This window comes from Metopolophium dirhodum, chromosome 4 (assembly GCF_019925205.1).
Source record: "Metopolophium dirhodum isolate CAU chromosome 4, ASM1992520v1, whole genome shotgun sequence".
NCBI classification, from domain to species: Eukaryota; Metazoa; Arthropoda; class Insecta; order Hemiptera; family Aphididae; genus Metopolophium; species Metopolophium dirhodum.
The window spans coordinates 37,631,655-37,652,022 of NC_083563.1; the positions used below are offsets into that span (position 1 = coordinate 37,631,655).

Sequence of the window (20,368 nt, forward strand, 5' to 3'; positions counted from 1 at the left end):
TTCGGATGATATTAGAAATATTTTACCGCAAGACTATTTTAAAGTCAATACCCATCGAAGAATTTATGATGTTCTAATAAATGTGTTTGAATAAAATGAAAAATATATGAAGTATTAGCCATTAGGTACATTTAATACAAAAAGTTTTAAAGAATTCCCCAAAAGCCCTCATTTAATTAATGACAATAATTTAAAATACATTGCTCTTAAATCAAATGCCAAATCTGGAATCGAATTAAAAGAAGTTTCTTCAATTTATATAATTTTTTAATCAGATTTAACAAAATTTCACATAAAAGTAACACAAAATCTCAGTCTTGACGAATGACGATAGTTCAGCAGAATCTAGTGATAATTTTGAAACAATTACTTGTAAGTCTGGAAAAGAAGTAGGCTGCTGCAGTTGTCCACCACATTTGTTGGAATATTTATATAAATATAATTTACATACATCAGCATTTTCAAACTTATACTTGGCATACAAATATATATTCTCACTCTTTCCTGTACTCAAGTGAACTTCAATCGTGCATTTTAAAAATAAAAAATAATAAAAAACAGATAGAGGAGTGCAATAAAGGAAAAGTTATTAGAATCTTTAATGCCGATTAGCATAGAAGTAGATATTATTCCAGAAACAGACATAATTATAGATGCTATTGGTAGAAGTTCTGAACACTTAATAATTTATTAATTTTTTAAAACAATAATAGTAATTAGTTTTAAAAATAGTATTTAAATTAAAAACAATAAATTTTTTTTTGAAATTTTGAAATTTTTATTGAAAAATATTTAAGATTTTAATATTTAAGTCACTTTTTTTTTTTATTACTTATGTTGAACTTAGTTATATCAAAAATATTTTTTTACAATTTTTCAAATACAGTTTGTCCCTGTTAGTAAAGGATTGTAGTTACATTTCAATGGGTGTATTAAACAAATTTATTACAGTTAATTACAATTAATCAATATTAAATGCTATTACCGATAATGATAATTTATACCAAATTTGATCTAGTTGGTAGTTTAAGTTAAAAAAGCAGTCAAGTAGGTAACGGTCTGCTATACTAATTATACACGTAGTACACAACAATAATAAAAAAATAAAAATGTCCAAATTTTTAAGGAAAAGTAAATTATACTTTTTATTAATTTATAATAGGTAGGTACCTATAAATTATAATAATTAGTAGGTATATTTAATTTTATTGAAATTGCACATTATTTGTAGCGACTCAGCTTTATTTGCAGTGATTAACGTAGGGTCACTACAATACACCCCTAAATTCTAATGTAACGACAAACCTTAAGTGTGAAAAGTAACGCGCGAAAACAATAATGTTAGAAGTAGTACACTACATTTTTAAAAAAGTAGCGTTCCGACCACCGAATAAAACTAATTACATTATATAAAACAGATAAAAAAATATATTTTAGAAAATTTTTAGGCAACAATAATAGTTATAATTAATATTATTCATGTATTAATAGACAAGCTATTAATACACAATACACTTAAGATAGTTTATGAAGAAAAAGGTCATAATAATTCTAATGTTTTAACAATTTTTTTTTTTTTTTGTTTATTTCATTCAAATTATGGCAGGATAAATATTAACTAAATGTCTTTATTTTAATAATATACAGACAGGCGTTCGCCCTCACCAGAACAATTTTAGATTCTGAGCGGAGTGAGGAATCTAGAGGTTTTACAATGGTTTTTATTTTTTATTTTTTTGTAACCCTGTATACAAAATATCTACCAAAAGGAGTGTTTTTATTTCAAAATATCGTATCTTATCTTTTAGCAAATTGGGTTAAGATTGTACTTATTAGAGAGGTCATTTTTCGATTTTCTCAATAATTATTTATATAACCACCGACAAATAACAAAAAACCGTTGAAAATGGGATTATAATTTCTAACGCTTAGTTTATCACCATAGAAGCAAATAAAAATAACGATTTAAATTGTAATTTATAATATTAATTCAAATTACAGTCTATAATAAAATATTAAAATATGATCACAATATAAAATATCTAGACTGACAAACCGTCTCCGCTCAGAATCGTTTTTCGTATACAATGATATGATATCATAAATGAATCAAAAATTTATAAATATAAATAATTTATTGCCAAATACATATAACTTTATTTAAAAAACATTGTTAATAATATAAATATTATAAATAATCATAAATGATAACTGAATAAATAAAAACCAAATAATCATGATTTGATTTATTACATTTTAGTTACTCATTTTTATTTTACTAAAATTGTAACACGTTGATATTATTAATTATAATTTTTACTTCTTATTTGTATATTATAATATATAATATATTTTGAAAAAAATAATCATTAATGCTTAATTCTATTATATATTATGTATCTTTAAACATTTATATTGTTTAATTTTATTTTTCAAATTTCATCTTTGTATTTAGATTCTGAGCGGAGCGATGAATGTATTGATTTTACAATGATGTGTCTTTTTTTATTTATTTTTGTGTCTGTCATCAACTTTTAGGATACTAAAAATGCTTAGATTTTTTTCAACAGTATCTTTTCTGATGGGAAAGTGAATATAGTTGGTACTTTGGGGGTTCAAAAGTAAAAATTTAACAGTAGTTTTCCAAAGCGCCATGAAAAACAAAAGAAAAATTTAGAAAAAAACAGGAATTTGTACGCAAAATCTGTTTTTGAAAAAATCGATTTTGGTTTTTGGTGCAACTCTTAAAAAAAATGACCGTAGGTACATGCAATTTTGACTGAATGTTTATGTTAGCATTTTCTATACACCATAACATTTACCAAATTTTTTGACTTATTTTGAACTGTTTACGGACATTTTCAGTTTTCATTTTTTTTAAGTCTTTATTTCTATATATATTAATAAAATCTTGAAAATACAATGCTCCTGGTATATTGTTACTATAGCAGTTGAAAAATATTAAAAATCCTTAGTCACTGTTTTTTTGAATAAGCATTTAAAGTTCAAATCTTGGCAAAACACTGAAAAACCACAAAAATTAGCAAATAATTTTGAGTTATGAATTCATAAAAATTTTTCTTTTTAACTCTAATGTTTAAAAATTTGTTACAAGATTTATTCAAAAGTTTGTCTACCTTTATCAAAAAAAAAAAAATGTCTACAAGCAAATCAGATAAAATTTTTATGAGCGTTTGAAGTTCATTATATTTTTACAATATTGGATATTCACTCGATTTCTCATGTAGCGATTTTGTTATTTTGTTGTAATTCAAAAACGAATAACTGTAGGTATACGAAAATTTCACTGAATGTTTATATTCTGATTTTATATACAGAGTAAAATTTTGAAAATATTTTGACTCTTTTTGAGCTATTTACAGGCATTGTCAGTTTTTAATTTAATTAAAAAATTTTTTTCTATAAATATCAATAAAATGTTTTTTGAAGGTAAAAAAGCATGTAACTTTAATGCAAAGCTCCTAATATATTGTTACAATATGGCAGTAGACAAATATTAAAAATACATTCACAATTTTTTTTTATAAGAATTTGTAGTTCGAATTTTGACAAAAATTACCACATTTAAAATTTATTAATTATTTTGTAGTTAAAAATGTATAAAATGTTTAACTTTTGTAGCTAAGGATTAAAAATGTAAAACAAGGTTCCACATAAATAAGTTATATATAAATAACTTTATTCACAATAATATCATAAAATATACTTGGTAATATCATAGGCTGACTGACCGTTTTCGCTCAGAATCGTTTTTCTTATACAATGATATTATATCATTGAATTCAAATTTAACGCCCTCCATTACAGTAACCCACTTGTAACATACTGTACAGCAGAGCGACATCCACTTATCCACCTTTTTTTCTATGAATGTCAATAAAATGTATTCCTCCGTAGGGTCTAAAAGCTTGAAATTGAATACAAAGTTCCTCATAAGCTTATTTAATAACCGTCAGAAAATACATAAGCACAATTTTTTTTTTTATAAGCATGTAAAGTTAAAATTTTAAAGAAATTTATCATATTCTCATAAATTTGCAAATTATTTTGTAATTAAAAATTTATATAATGTATTAATTTTTATATCTAAAAATTGAAAATTTTAAACAAGGTTTATCATAAGTAGTTCCATATTGTAATCAAAAAATCTAAAAAAATATTTTAACACAGTTTTTTATAGTTAATTTAAGTTCAAATTAGGATGAAATTAGATATTTAAACAAAGAAGAACAATTTTAGTTTTGTGTTGTAATTTAAAAATATTATTCGTGAGTAGATGCTTGAAACTTCTTAAGTATATTATTATATACGGATATGATAATATACAAATAATATTAATTCAGAACTTACCGGCTACCATATTAATAATAACAATATATTAAATAAAATATAAAATATCCTAAGCTGACAAACCGTCTCAGAATCGTTTTTTCGTATACAATAATATTTTATCATTGAATTCAAATTTAACACCATCCATTACAGTGACCCACTTGTGAGCTACTTCACAGCAGGGCGACACCCACTTTCCTGCTTTAAATATTTTATACAACATACTATTTCATAATTTAATAATAAATAAATTTCACTTTAATAATTTGAATAAACTACCTAATTTTAAGTACTTTTTGGTAGATTAATTACAACACCTGTGCATTAAATACATGTAGAACGCGAAAAAAATATGGCCGATCGCATACGACACTGGTGAACTAAATGCAGCTTGCTTACGGCACCGTTACCAGAACAATCAAATAAAAGCATTTGGAATAAATTGGGAGAAACCACCCTTAATGTTAAAAATTTAAGCATTTTTATAACACTAAAAATGATGACAATATGAAAAAAATGTTTTTTAAAAACACACATCATTGTAAAATCAATACATTCATTATTCAGAATGAAAAACAATTTATATAATAGTCAAAATAACATTATAAACATTGAATAAATTAGTAATATATAAATTTTAAATAGGTACAACATATTTTGGTGTGTGATTCTATCACCAAGCATTAAATAAAATTATACATATCAATATATTATAATATAAAATACAATCAATAAAAAAACCTTTAATGCAATAAATCATAAATCAACAATAACATACATAAATATTTCACTTATCTTTTGTATTTCTGCCCAAATAGCTTTCAGATATTTCTCTTGCAGCCACGTTGGTTTTCAATGCAGCTGGCACACCATTGTGACTTAAATACAATGAACCAGCCAACAAACTACGCCCAGTAGAGGCTAACTGCTCACAGACTAATCGGCAATTTTTTCCACTATTCCCAGCTAATGCTCGACGTGTAAGATTGTTCATCATCTCTTCACATTCAACCAATTGTTCTACCAGACCATATTCAAGAATAGTGTCCAATACCAAATCAGGCAGTACCTTAACACAATATTTATATCGGAAAATTATATTATACTCGTATGTGAAATGTGAATACTTACATGATTAGTTTTAAAAAAACTTATAGCAGCTGCTTCTACAGCACTTTCACCAGATAATAAATAAAACAAATAAAGTAAAATAACATTTACATTTGGGATACTACTAAAATCTTCTAATTCCTGTAAAAATAACAAAATAAATGAATATAATTAAGTTTAAATTATTCTCGATCTAATAAAATGAAAAAGTGTAATTTTATTAAAGATATAACATACCTGTTTAGTAAAATTGTGTTTACTACAGGTATATTTTAGTACAGATATTGAAATTCGAAACTCGTGTGGTTGAAACACTAATAACCGTTTCAAAGCTTCAACCCATACTTCATTAAATCTGAAAATCAAAATAATTTATATTTAAGGTTTGTTGTTGTTACTAGTGATAGAACCCTATATTTATCATCTTAATTTTCTAATAATATTTACAATGTTTGCAAAAAATAATTTGAAATGTAAGATTATGATCAAATACTTTTTGATTTTTAATATATGTTCTATTGTCTATTAGACATTTATTTAATAATCATGTATTTATATTCTACAAAAAAATAAACAATGTAAACATTTATTTTGAATAGAGTTATCTATAAGTTATAATAAAAATATAAAATAAAACATTTTAATGAATTATATTAAATTATATCATAACCCTTTTTGTCAATAAACCTAAAATATACACATATATTGGTCCTAAATTTACACATGTTCACTTAAATAAAATGAAAATATGTCGTACCAAAAAATATATTCAATCTGCATGACTTACTCATTTGCCTGAGATAATAGTTTAACAATTTTATCAACATCTGCCGGTGATTTAGTCTGTTGTATTAACTGATTGAAATCCACATTATCTTGACAGACATCAGACACTGAAGATGTCTAAAATATTATTTTTATAAGAAACAATTACTCATTTGTAATTGGTAAAATTAAATTAATTATTAAAAAGTATAATAAGTAGATCTACTAACAGAACGAGATAGTTTTATACGATGTTGTATTTTCTCCGGTAGACTTTTCAACAATCTATTTAGTACAGGAGCACTACATCCAGTTTGTTGGGCCATAGAAAATGTTTCATAGGTAGTTTCAGGGTTTAACAATAACTTATAATCAATATCTATAACAAAACCACAATTTATAATACTTGTGTATTCATAAGAGGACGCTCCACGGATATTTGTTGTCTCTGTCTTACAATTTCATAACATAGCAAATTTACGTTCAGCAGATCACGTTAAGCTCCGTTAGTTTAAAAATTAGAGTGAATCGACCAATTATGAAACTTGTTGGTGAGACTTTTATGTGAGTTTTTTAAGATAGTTAAATTTTTTAGCAAGGTTGCGTATATAATATATTACACAAAGAACTAGCTGAGGCGGGGCGAAGTTTGCCTAAAGGAAAGGCACTAGGGCCGGACGAAGTACTGCGCATTGTCGTGCAAGTGCGTCCAAAACTCTTGTTACCAACTTTCAACGAGTGTTTGAAGACAGCATATTCTTTGACAGTTGGTCTTGCTCCGTAAAGGGTCAAAACCGCTCAATAATCTGTCGTCGTATAGGCCCCTGTGTCTGATCAATTTGATTGGTAAACTATTCAAGAGGTTAATCAAGTCCAGGATAACACGGCATCTGCTTCAGCATCAGAGAGGAATCTCAGAACATCAGTTCAGGTTCATTAGAAGAAGGTCCACTACGAAGGCGATAGAGAAGGTGATGTCCATCGTCAACAAAGCGGGTGGTCAGTTGGGCAACCGAAAGCTTTGTGTGCTAGCCTCTTTGAACATGGCAAACGCTTTCAATTCGGCCCCGTGGAAAAAGATAGACGTCGCGCTCATCAACAAAAGGTTTCCCGCATATTTGATAGTCATGATAAGGTCCTACTTCGATCACCGTAGCATCATAACAGATGACGGACAGCGTTCAGTAACAGTAGGTGTCCCGTAGGGATTGGTCATCAGACCGATATTGTGGAACATTTTCTATGATGAACTAATGCGGATAGATAATCCTGACGGTGTTAATATAGTTTGCTTCGCAGACGACGCGGCAAGTGGTGGCGAGAAAGGCGGAATTTGGAAGTGGAGCTCGACATGGATATCACTCTAGAGGGGATGGTGGATGCAATGTTACAGTCCAAGTCCAAATGGGATGCAGAGGTCAGTTTCATTACGGCGGTCATGGGTAAGAAGGAAGCGGATAAGCGTAAAATGCAGGCAGCAGGGAGACCAAAATAAAAATTTTAATTAATTAGATTGTTGTGGCTCGAAGAGCAAAATTACGGGGATAGAGTCCCGTGTTGTTTGTAAATACTAAATTGTTAGAGATAGTGAGTGGGGGGAAGGATTGGCCCAACACATCTTGTGTTGTTTTTTAAATAAACGATGGTCAGTAGGAGCAATTAGTGTGAAGCAAAAGCAAATGACCGTCCCTGCTAATCGGTGTCAAAAAAAAAAAAAAAAATGTGTATATAATATAAGCATATAGCAAAAATTAAAATGCTCATAACTAACTTAAAAACTTAGCTATCGTAAAAAACCCACATACAAACATAGATAATGTTCTTACCATAAACTTTCATAAAAGGTTGATTCACTCTAATTTTTAAACAAACAGAGCTAAACGTGATCTGCTGAGTGTAAATTTGCTATGTTACGCACTTGTGACAGAGACAACAAATATCTGTGTAGCGTCCCTTTCAATAGTAAATAATTATTACCTGGAATAGTACTATGAACTCTCTTCAGCAGTTTGATATGCTGAATAGGTGTTATGTTATCCTCTAACTGCCCATGATCATTAGGAATGATAAAATTTAGCACAGTATAGTAGGCAATTAAAACATTATGATTAGTTCCAGGCACGTCTTCATAAACCTCAAGCATAAAACTATTATAAAATTGTTTATTGTTCTGAATCAAACTATTGAATTCCATTGTTGTTAACATTTCCTCTATATTTCTTGCAGGTATTGTGTGTAAACAATGTTTTAAAAACTCTAACAATAACTTATCATTTATATCTAATGATTGCCTATGGCATATTTCCAATGCTTTTTCTAAATGTTTTACTTGACCAGTTCTATAGTAAAAATATAATTTTTTTCAATAAAATAAAAATTAAAAATTATTTTTAATGATTTTAAATAATAATAAGTTTTATTTTTATTTTTAATTTAAAAAAAAAATTACCCAGCCATCCTTATAAGTTCTTTATTCATTTCTTCTGGGCTTACATTCAAATCCAATCCTTTTGCACATTTACTATATAACAACGCATATTTACGTAAATAATTTCCTATTTCAAGATTAGATACTGAAGATTGAGCATCAAGGTCAGACATAACTTCTTTGATCAACTAAAAATAACAATTAATTATTTATAACACTATGTTTAAACTAAACATTTACTTTGTTGTACCTACTTAATTATTTTAAATTTAATATTTTCGTTAGGCAACTATAACAATTTTCATCACTTTACCTACTATTATTACATGATTACATTATAATAACTACCTGATTTAAGAGGACGCCACACCCACATGTGTTGTCTCCGTCTTACAAACACGTAACATACCAAATTTACGCTCAGAAATTCAAGTTTTATGCCGTTGGCTTAAAAATAAGAGTGAATCGACCTATTATGAAATATGAAGGTAAGAACATTATCTGTGTTTTGTTGGAAGTTTTTTACGATTATTAAGTTTTTAAGTGAGTTATGAGCATTTTTAGTTTACATTTATTATACATGCTATAACATGAATTTCAGAGCGTAAATTTGGTATGTTACGCGTTTGTAAGACGGAGACAACACATGAGGGTGTGGTGTCCTCTTAATGCAATATATAATTTTTACTATACTTAGACAATTATTTTTATTTAAAAAAAAATTACATACTTGATCTGTAGGTACTTTAAAAATTTCAACATTGCGCATGACTTTATGCGCATAACGTAATGCATAAATATATAGTGCTAGTTTAGTACTAAGAACACCTTCGCAACAATTGAAACACTCGTCTACAATACTATCGTTTGATATATGCAAAAAACATAATACTGACATTTTTGAATCATATCCAAGATATTTGAAGCCATAAATAGCCAAAACTACAAAATACAATTTAAATATAAAATATATTTTTAAATAGCTGATATAAAAATTTACCTTGGTCATAATTTGAATGGTTATAAGAGACTGTAAGCAATTCTCTTAAATTGGATAATAACTCATCATGTGATAGGCCAACTTCAACACAATTAGAACAATTTGAATGTAACGAACTTTCGTTATTTGATATAGCGAGGTAATTGATATTTTTAATTCTAATTTTCAAACACATGAGTTATTAATAATTTTATAAAATAATAATAGTCATTAAAATACTAACATTGGAACCACTATTTGAGAATCATATCCAATTATTTGTTCGGTATTTTCATTTTCCAATAATTTCCTTCAAATCAAAACCAAACAAAACACTTGAGCAATTAAAACTTTAAAACTATTAGAATATTAGAGTTCTTTAAGAGGACGCCACATGCCTATACCAGCATATGCCATCTCTGACTTACCCGCTCGTAACATTACAAATTTACATATTGATTCTTTCTAGTTTACTTACAGTTAATATGAGGAAATGTACATATTATAGAATTTTATAGAGATTTATTTTTACTCTAACCGAGCATATTTTGAATTTAAAACGAGTTATATGAATTTGAAAAAATTAATTATTTAAGTAGTATAACTCATTTTGAGAGAAAAGTAACTCTGCTCGTACAGTTTATATTCACTTCCACAAATTCGGTAATATGTAAATTTTCTCTAGTATTAATTATAACTAAAACTATAGATATAATCCAGTATGTAGAATTGCTGTTATGTGTGTATATATGTTATATGTGTATATATATATATAACAAAAATAAAATTTTAAATACCATAATAATATGTATTAAATCACCTCAATTCAATAATTGAAACAATTTTTTCCACTGGACAATTAAGCACAGCAAATGACAAAACTTTTATTTTCAAACCAATATCAATAATATCGTTATGTACTCCTAATTCAATGCATAATGGCCATACTGATGGTTCATTTTTGTCCATCAATTGAACACATATTTTAGAAGCAAATTTCAAATCATTAGCCTAGAAAAAAGAATGTAAAAATAAATTATTCATATACATCACGCAAAGCAGAACATAAAAAATATATATATTTCAATATATTACTTGATATGCAACCATAGCACATTTGAATAAAATATTGGATTCGGTAGAAGTAAAGCTATCATGACATTTAATATCCAATTTGTTAGCTAATGTTATTAACTTTTTCAATAATGTATAATTGTTTGGTTTAGAAGATATAGTAATGTCTATCAACTTCCATTTATTTTTACATTGACGCACTATTAGATATATATATATTAATACAATATTATAAATAATATTCATAATTTTACATTATTACTTAATAATATATTTACCTTGGACTGGAAGTAATTTAGTACCAAGAGTGTTAAATATTGTCATAGCAGAAATTAAATTCCATTCATGTAACAGTAAATCTTCGGCATCAGGTATAATTTGTAAACATAATCTAAAAATTATAGTTAATATTTTTATTATTATAAACTATTCCAGCTATAAGATCATAATAACTTTAAAATAGTTATTTAAAAGGTTTTATGTGGTGCTGTGAATTTGTGATAAACTTTTAATGTAAACTGTTAATAATTAAAATAATAGTTTTTGAATTAAATTCTATATAAAATATCAATGAATCATTATTCTTAGACTATTTACTTTGCTAAGGCCATTGATGCATCATTGAAAGACTTTGCTCGATCGAAATACATATCAAATGTGTCTATAACAATCCTTAAACTTAAGTGCTCTGGTAATTTACCCAATAAAACATCTTTACTTAATGGTATTATTTTTTGATTTTGACTACCCAATAGCATTTTGACATATTCCTAAAAATTTTAATTACAAGTTACATATCAACAAAATTACAAACATTTTAATCTATTGTTTTTTTTACCTCGTAACATATTTCAATTGAAAGTGACGGGAAACATAACTCTGCAATTTTTAACAAATCACCAAGTACATTTGACCAATACTTTTCAGTTTGATTATTTCTAATACAAATAATTACAATAGCTAGTTTAAAAAATATATAATAACTAATAGTTTTGATTTTCTTAAATTGTTATATTACTTACATTGATGTATATTCACATATGGATATCATAACTTTTCGGAAAAAAACAATGTTGGTCAAATTATCGATCAACACTTTAAGAGGATATCTAATACCATATGTTAGTAATAATTTTGAAGCATTTATTAATTGCTTAGTATCTTCAAGTTTTTTTATATTAGATCTATTTTCAACAGTATTTCTAGGATAAAAACAATATGTTTTTACTATGGATAATAATTAAATAATCATTTCGTTTTTACATTACTTTACACTTTTTAACAATGATAAAACAATACTTTGTGCCTCATCTAATTGATCAGTTCTTGTGTACGTATAAATGCATTTAAGACCTAAAACTATTTTTGCTTCATCTGATACATTTATACACCAACCATTAATTTGGACATACTCGAAATACTAAAATTGCCATAGAATTAAAAACTTAAAATTTTTTTTAACATTTATTAATTTAAATAATTACCTGAGACAATTTTTTTAAGGAACTTTGACTAGTTTGTATTAGATATTGCTCCAGCAAATAAAATGTATCAGCTTTAGTTTGTATAAATGGTAAGAAATAGTTTGTTAGATTATTCAAGAACAAATTGTCATCACACTATAAAGTTTAAAAAAATATGAATTTATTTAAAATTTAAAAAAAATAGTTAAATTAATTTTACAAACCCTTGACATAAACAATGATGCTTTTTCTAAAGTGTTCAATTGTTCAATATCTTCCAAAAACATATTCTCTAAGCCAACTTCATATACCAATACTTCTAGAACGGATAAATCTTCATGCAATTGTTCTAACCCCTACACAATTGGAAATTTGTTTGTGTATTTATAAATATTAAATGTCATTAAAAATAATATTAAATAATTATATTTTTACCTTGATGTTATTTTCACGAGCAATGGTAGCCATTTCTAACGTATGTTGGACTAATTTAGTACATAACTCAATATTTCTAATTCTTTTTGTATACCAATGAATGAGGTCATATTCAGTCAAAGAAACAGTTTTTATGTTCTCAAAAGTGCCAGTTAATATTTTAAATCTATCAGACTCGCACCAATCAAGTTCTCTTAAGATTTTCGACTCTAATAATATAACTTTTTTTTCAGATGGATCCCAAACTGGCAATAAATGTCTAAATTATAAAAGAAAAAATTATTTAATGCATACAATTTATACTATACTTTGCAGTTTGTAAGTCATACAAGTTAAGTATTTTAAGTTATATGTTATCAATCACAAGCTTAAACAAAAATATTTATTATTTTGAGTATTTATTGTTATTTAATCAATATAATACTATACAAAGCAATAGTCTCTAGTACAGTAAAGCAAAAAAACATTGTTAAATTATATTTTTATAATGTAAATTTCCAATAAGTGTAGGAATGAAAAACTTGTCACACATTCAGACACTATATTAATTTTTATTATTCTTTATTTAAAAAATAATAATATATAGGTTCAAAACCTATCAAATTTATTTTTTTTTAAATGGATCTAAAACAAAAACATAGCTAAAGTAATCAAAGTGACAGCTCCAATAAGGGAAAACTTTTCAATGCATGAATTATTTACAATTCTTGTTCATTATTTACAGTTTAGAGGACAGGCAAAACAATAAATACATTTTTGTTGAACACTTATTTGTAAAGTTACATTATACCTGTACAACTTCAGCATTAGTGTCTCTGGAAAATCATTCAATATGTCCAACCAGTATGGAATAACATGATCACTATAGTAGGTAAAAACAATAGAAACTGCGTCAACTTGGCACTGTCTAGCCAACTGCAAAGCCCATTGTAAAGGACTCAAATCTCTAAGATGTTTATATGTGCATGCACTGTAAAGGGCTTCACTGTTTCCATCCATTTTTTTCAATACCATTTCATAAGTAGTTAGTTTATCCAAGTAATTTAAGAGTTTTAATCTTGATATTATAAATTCTTTACCTTCTTGGCTGAATGTACCTGATTTATCAAAGTTTTAGAAATTAAAATAAAATCTAAATTTTGAACATTTTAAACATACTCGTGTTTTCAGATTCTATACTTAGGTATGCAGAAAAATCAGTTATTTCTAAGCCGTATGCAATCAATTGCTTTGCTCCAATTAATGTTTCTGAAACTCGGTTGCAACACTCATGCACAATCCATTGCTTATCAGATACTTTGCTCTTAAATGCACATAACAAAATAAAAATATGATTTATATTATTTTATTTTTTACTTACCAAAATATTATTAATAGATTCTTCTAGAACTAAACTATTACACCATTGATGCTTATAAACTAAATCTTTATCCAAATTATATTTCAATGCTAGTTGCAATGCATCTTCATATTGCTTTTCCTGTATCTGTAAAATATCAGGATAAATAAAATGGCATAACATCAAATAAAAACTAACAAGTACTCAGCATCTCAATTATAATATGGTATAATTAACAATGCAAGTTTAAAATGTGTTATGGTATAAAAGACTCAAAAATCAATCTGGTAATAATAAAAGTAGTTTAATTAGGCTAGTTTTTTTAAGTACTATTTTGATAAAACTAAATATATTTTTCTTCAATAAATACTTTTAAATTTGAATATTACTTTTTTCATGAGTAACTGCTGAGGAGTAGTTTTGGTTACAGCAATAAGTTTATACACATTTGTTGTTGTTGGTTTGGAATTTACACTAGAATCCTTAAAAACATTAAATCAAAACAAATATTTTTTAACAACAATGTTTATTATCAGTTTATTAATTAGCAGTTAGCAACCTTTAGATTTCAATAACATTTTTTATCTGTAAGGGTTTATAAAAACTTTAAAAATATTTTCCAACCTTTTTTATAGTATTAATATAATCTAACCTATCATTGGTTAGAATACTGTAGATATTTTATTTAAAATTATAATTTAAAAATACCTGAGAATTATTGACAGACTCGATTGTTTCATAATCGGCAACAACAAAATTATTGCTATTATATGAACCACATAATTTGAAACAACAAGGATTCATTTTAGTGATAACTACACTCTGTTGGCCCTTTTCACTGCAAATGATTAGAGTGCCATCAAAACAACCCAAAATTAGAAGCTGAATCAAAAAACATGATATTAATCAACAAAAACTAAATATTAATATTTGTATAATGCCAAACATATAGAGTACCTCATTACACCACCATTCAATATCAATAATGCCACCCAATTCTTTTTGATCATTTACAGACCAACTCTTGCAAGCACTACAAATAAATAATTAAAATTATAATATCTATAAAAATAATAATAATAATAGTTGTAAAATGGTTATAAGTTATAACTAATAAATAATAACATAATGATATAAGCACAACTGCACAAGTGAACACATGAAATTAAATGTAGGTAGGTACTAATACCTTGTGGCACTTACTATACTCTAAAAAGATTGATGGAAAAAAAAAATTATCCAATGTTATTCTTGTTTTAACTGAAATTATATTCTATTATTCAATTTCAACCCAACCAAACCATACTTTCAAAACTCTAAACTATACTTTTATAGGTAAAGTGTCACAAACAACAGCAACTAATTCTGAACCACCACCTCATTAGTTATTAACTTTTTACTAGAGAGCATATTTTTAGGTTTTAACATATATTTATTGACATTATGCAGCTCAACGGGCGTAAAAAATATGGACAACTTGTACATTACAGAACTAGTAAAAAAATTTTTTTTCAATGTTATAAAATATTTTAATTAAAAATTATAGGAATCATTCAATAATGAAATAAAATTGTTTGATTGTTTCAAATGTGACTGAATTTAAATAATTTATAACAATATCGGTCCCGATAACTATTTTCAACATAACTGTATGTCGATTGACGATTAAAGGACAATTTGTTATCTTAATGACATAATGCGATATAAAAAATATTTTTATACTGTTACATTAACTTAATTTTTATTTTATAATATATCAATTTATATTATAAGAGAATTATGAAAACTGTATAAATTGCACCAGTCTGACAAAAAAAAAAATTTCAAAATTGTATTTTTTTTCCAATAAAAAATATGAAGCCATACCTGTATGGTGTCATCTTACAAACGCATAACGTAGCAAAATAATAGTACATTCTGAATAATTAATTTAACTCTGTTACGTTTAATTTTAGAGTGAATTGACCTATTGCCAAATTTAGAAGTAAAAATATTATCTAGTCAATAACATGTTTTAATTTTCAAGTGAGTTATGAGCATTTTAAAATAGTAAATTTTAAAATTTTAAAATACTCATAACTCACTTAAAAATTAAATTATAAAAAAATACCTACGTCATTGACTAGATAATAAATAATATCCTTTCAAGAAAATATTTTATGGTTTTTTAGACTATATTAGAATTATTTATTAAACTTTTAAGAATCTAGAAATCCGCTCTTTAGTTATTACTTATTACTTACGTTATTTCTGGAAAATTCCAAATGCAGACTGTTCGGGTTCCATATAAACACGCTAACAGTGTAGATGAAGGTGATAAACTCATTTTAATAATAAATTTCTGCAATTCAAAAGTTTATAAAATGATAAATTTAAATTTAGTCTATCAAAAAAGTATAATAAACTTACATTTTTTTTACGAAGTACCATATTAATAAACCTGGATAAAAACCCATCCTGTATAATATTTGAAGATAAAACTGGATTGTAATATGGCTCGTATGAAATCATTGACCATAAATTTAAGCCAGAATCATTTAAGTCCTAAACAAAAATAATTATATAAAAAATGCTAATATTAAAAAATCAATTAAAATACTAGGGTTCTACATAGTAAAATAATTTTTTAAAATAACTAAATACTAATAATTTATTTTTATAGCTTTTGAAGTGGCAATGACAGCCTCTTTGATCAATATTTCCCATCCATCCATCTGGTCTTATGCTTATTGTATTTATCGCATAATTGAAATATTCTATCTTAAGAGAACGCCACACCCGCATGTGCTGTCTCCGTCTTACAAGTGCATAACATAGCATATGTAAGCTTAGCAGTTCACGTTTAGCTCCTTTAGTTTCAAAACTATAGTGAAACTTGACGGTAAGAACATTATCTGTGTTCATATGTTTGTTTTTTTACGATTATTCAGTTTTTAAGAGAGTTATGAGCATTTTTAATTTACACTATATTATAAATGCATAACTTGCTAAAAAATTGAACTATACTCATACAGGTGTGGCGTCCCCTTAATAATAAAAAAAAAGTTTTTGTTATTTTCCTTCAATAATTATTAACTTTTAATATTAATATTGAGCTTTGGTAATTTTTCCAATAGACTAAAATTATATTTATACTGTAATAACTATAATGTATGATCATGAACTTAAGACTTACCAATTTATTTTGTATATCCGAAGATGTAATTATGTAAGCTGGATCTGAACATGATGAAACAGATGATAATAATGAAGCACCTAGTACTTGAATAAAATTAAACGTGTGTTGAATTTGGTAACCATACACAGTAGATACAGCATAGCTAGTTAACGATCCATTTCCACCAATTAAAATCAGCTCATATGACCTAACAATAATTCAAATAACTTACAATAACTTACAATACTCAAAATACTTCAATATTTAAAAAAGTATGAGGAAAAAACATGATTATGTAATAAACATTTTAAGAATTATGAATGTACCATTTTGAAGACCGTGTTCGCAAATCTAAAAATACCATTTCCTTGGCGAATATATTATTGGTAGGTTGTTTAGTACTATTTTGGATCTTTTAAAAACATACAAAAACAGTTTAGATATTAAAAATGTAAGTCATATTAATGATTAAAACTTAATATATATTCATAAAAATGTAATAAAATTAAATTTTAACTTACAGATTTAATAACAAATAAATTTGAGGCTAAGAGATCATAGCAAGCAATGTGACCATGTGAAGTGGCAATTGCGAAAATTGAACAATCTGGACTCCATGACAATACTCTTTTTGATGGGTATAAATCATTTGATATTAAATCAGGTACTAAACAAATAATTTTAATAGAACTTTTATAAAACTTATTTGTCATATAATTGCATGTACTGTATTTACTCTTTATTCAACTAAAAGAGTTAATTTATTAAATAATATAAAACTATTTATTCAAACAATATTAATAACTACAAGGAAGTAAAAAACAAAATATCATAGAATACCAGTATTACTTAAATTAAAAATATATATACTAACCAAAATACTTTCAAAATAAATAATTGTGTATAAGGACTAAATAAAAAAAAATTAGGATATTGATAGTTTAAATCACCATAAATCACAAATAATAAATATTGATAGTTCATTTATACAAATTATGATACTTTTCTAGTTTTCTATATACTCTGCCGGGTATATAATGTATTATGTAGTATGGTTGCTAGTCACTAGTCGCAATAACCAAAAAAAAAACCCAAATTATATAGATAAAATTGTTATCAATATAAATTAAAATTGATTTTAATTATAGTTGAAACAAAAAATTATGATTCAAGCCAGGTAATTTAAAAGTAATCGGGTTTAATCAAATAAATTATGTTAAGTTTGGTGTAGAAAAAAAAATGTTACGTTAAATATTAATACATATTACATGTTGCTTTTGCTATAGTCTTATTATAATGTTTCTCTGTGCGCATTTCCAGTGTATGATGTTGGACAACAGACAAAACTTGGCCATTGCCTCCAATACAAAACTTCCATGTTGGTTCATTAGAAATTAATATTTCTGAAGAAAAATAGGGAAAATATTTTAATGCACCAATGTAATCAACAACACTTAGAGGGCTTTTCTTGGAGGATTTTTTCTGTAAATAAAAATAAAAGGCAATAAAACAATTATTATATATATTATTAAATTTATTGTTGTTATTTGATGGTAGGTACTCACCAAATCTACAGTTTCATGCCATTGAACATAATCCGATACAATGTACAAAATTTCTTCGCTCATTTCAGGGTAATATCAAATACTTTTAAGTATATACAACATTAAATAGTTAAAGAATTTAAATAATTTAGGTAAACATTACTATGCACTCATTACTTAACAGGTAAATAATAAATATTAAATATAAAAAAATTGAATATTTTTTAAAATATAAATGCCAGCGTGTTATCAATTATTATCATTATAAAGGTATATATTTTAATTCTTAAATAATAAGCTAGAAGCCCGACTCGGAGACCATAGTTGAAGCCAATCGTCCTATACCCTAACTTATATGGTTGGGCAATGTTTACAAATCGATGTTACCAATCTTGTATCTATTATATACTATAATATTGATAACAGATTGTAAACATTGCCCAACCTTTGGCTTCAAAAATCCATACAGATATTAAATATTTAATCGTGGTGAGTTGTAGCACAGAATATATGAATTTTCATATATTCTGTGGTTGTAGTATACATTGAATTGTATAATAATATTATATAGTTCAATAGTAGTCACGATTTAAGATATACCTATATCTTAAATCGTGATAGTAGTATATCTGTGATCGTGATAAAATATTTAAGTAATTGATAAGAACATAGATCTCAAAAGTTTTTTAATTATAAAGATTCGAATTTTAATTAATTATTAGAAACTTGGTGTTATCACTTATTATAGAACAAACAAAATATAATATGATCTATGAATAATACATTTGAATGTAGATCCCGGTATCACCACCACACCCAATTTTTTTATTAATATTTAATTTATTTATTTTATGATTCTTAGTAATTAGCTGATGTTTTATTTGTAACTAATCAATTATTTATCTTTACTATATTAGGTTCTGCTTAGTAATACCTAATTGGAAAGAAAAAAAAATAACAATGCACAAATTTGATTTAAATTTAATAATGTTTTATTATTTATCGTGACTATTATTCTTATATCTTAGTCCGTTGGTGGAACCAATGGAGAAGATTAGGTGGATGTATGTTTCATAGCACTGGGAGCCACCGAGTGGGGGTAGTTTTTACTACACCTTCGATGATAAAAATGGTAGAATTAAGTTGTAGGTCAATTTTAGAGCAGTGTAGAGTGTAGACTATTATAGCATAGAACAATAGGTATTAGCGATCAAAAGCTTATCAATTTACAGGCCAGCAGAGGGTGGTCTGAAACGGGACCACGATTTAAGATATACTTAAAGGTATATCTTAAATCGTGAACGGGACAGATGGAAAAATAATATATAAATGATTGCCTGTTTCAGCTTATCAATTTGATAAGCTTTTGAGTTTTGATCGCCAGCGAGCTTTTGGATGATGTTATGGTTATCCCTAAATTCCTTGTCCTTATTTTTGCGGCGGTATTTTGTAAGTGATTTTTGTACGTGAGTGTTCTGTCGAGAGGAACTCCGATATATTTAGGGGTAGGGTTATATGCTAGTATTTGGTTTCCGAATGTAATAGCTGGTTGGTATTTTGCTGGTTTGTTATTTAAATGGAAAGTTGTAGCCTCCATTTTTTATACATTCAGCTTAAAGCGCCACTGTTGGAAGTATTTGTGGAGTTTTTCTAGGTCTTGATTGAGTATGGCTTCATTATTTTCAAATTTTTCATGTTGTGTAGTAATCGTAATATCGTCC

At 26.4% G+C, this 20,368-nt stretch overlaps 1 protein-coding gene across 3 annotated transcripts; it reads right to left on the reverse strand.

The window, feature by feature from the left end:
• Positions 1-914: 914 nt before the first annotated feature.
• On the reverse strand, positions 915-18,953 carry LOC132943090 (NBAS subunit of NRZ tethering complex-like). 3 transcript variants are annotated; one of them, XM_061011894.1, is made up of 33 exons: positions 18,669-18,953; positions 18,372-18,585; positions 17,625-17,770; positions 17,430-17,515; positions 17,122-17,311; positions 16,356-16,490; positions 16,190-16,287; positions 14,904-14,979; positions 14,655-14,828; positions 14,336-14,428; positions 13,968-14,093; positions 13,766-13,910; positions 13,398-13,704; positions 12,608-12,866; positions 12,397-12,528; positions 12,194-12,328; positions 11,978-12,129; positions 11,732-11,893; positions 11,548-11,647; positions 11,307-11,479; positions 10,988-11,100; positions 10,731-10,909; positions 10,456-10,646; positions 9,880-9,945; positions 9,657-9,814; positions 9,387-9,598; positions 8,678-8,844; positions 8,206-8,567; positions 6,459-6,607; positions 6,251-6,366; positions 5,701-5,818; positions 5,485-5,604; positions 915-5,422 (listed from the first exon to the last, which is right to left on the reverse strand). In XM_061011894.1, the coding sequence occupies exons 1-33, from the start codon at positions 18,729-18,731 to the stop codon at positions 5,141-5,143; spliced, it is 5,199 nt and encodes a 1,732-aa protein (XP_060867877.1). In that variant the 5' UTR covers positions 18,732-18,953; the 3' UTR covers positions 915-5,140. The 3 variants fall into 3 exon arrangements, with proteins under 3 accessions (XP_060867877.1, XP_060867876.1, XP_060867878.1); XM_061011893.1 differs by having other exon boundaries at positions 11,732-11,911; positions 18,669-18,952; XM_061011895.1 differs by lacking the exon at positions 14,336-14,428 and having other exon boundaries at positions 11,732-11,911.
• Positions 18,954-20,368: the final 1,415 nt, after the last annotated feature.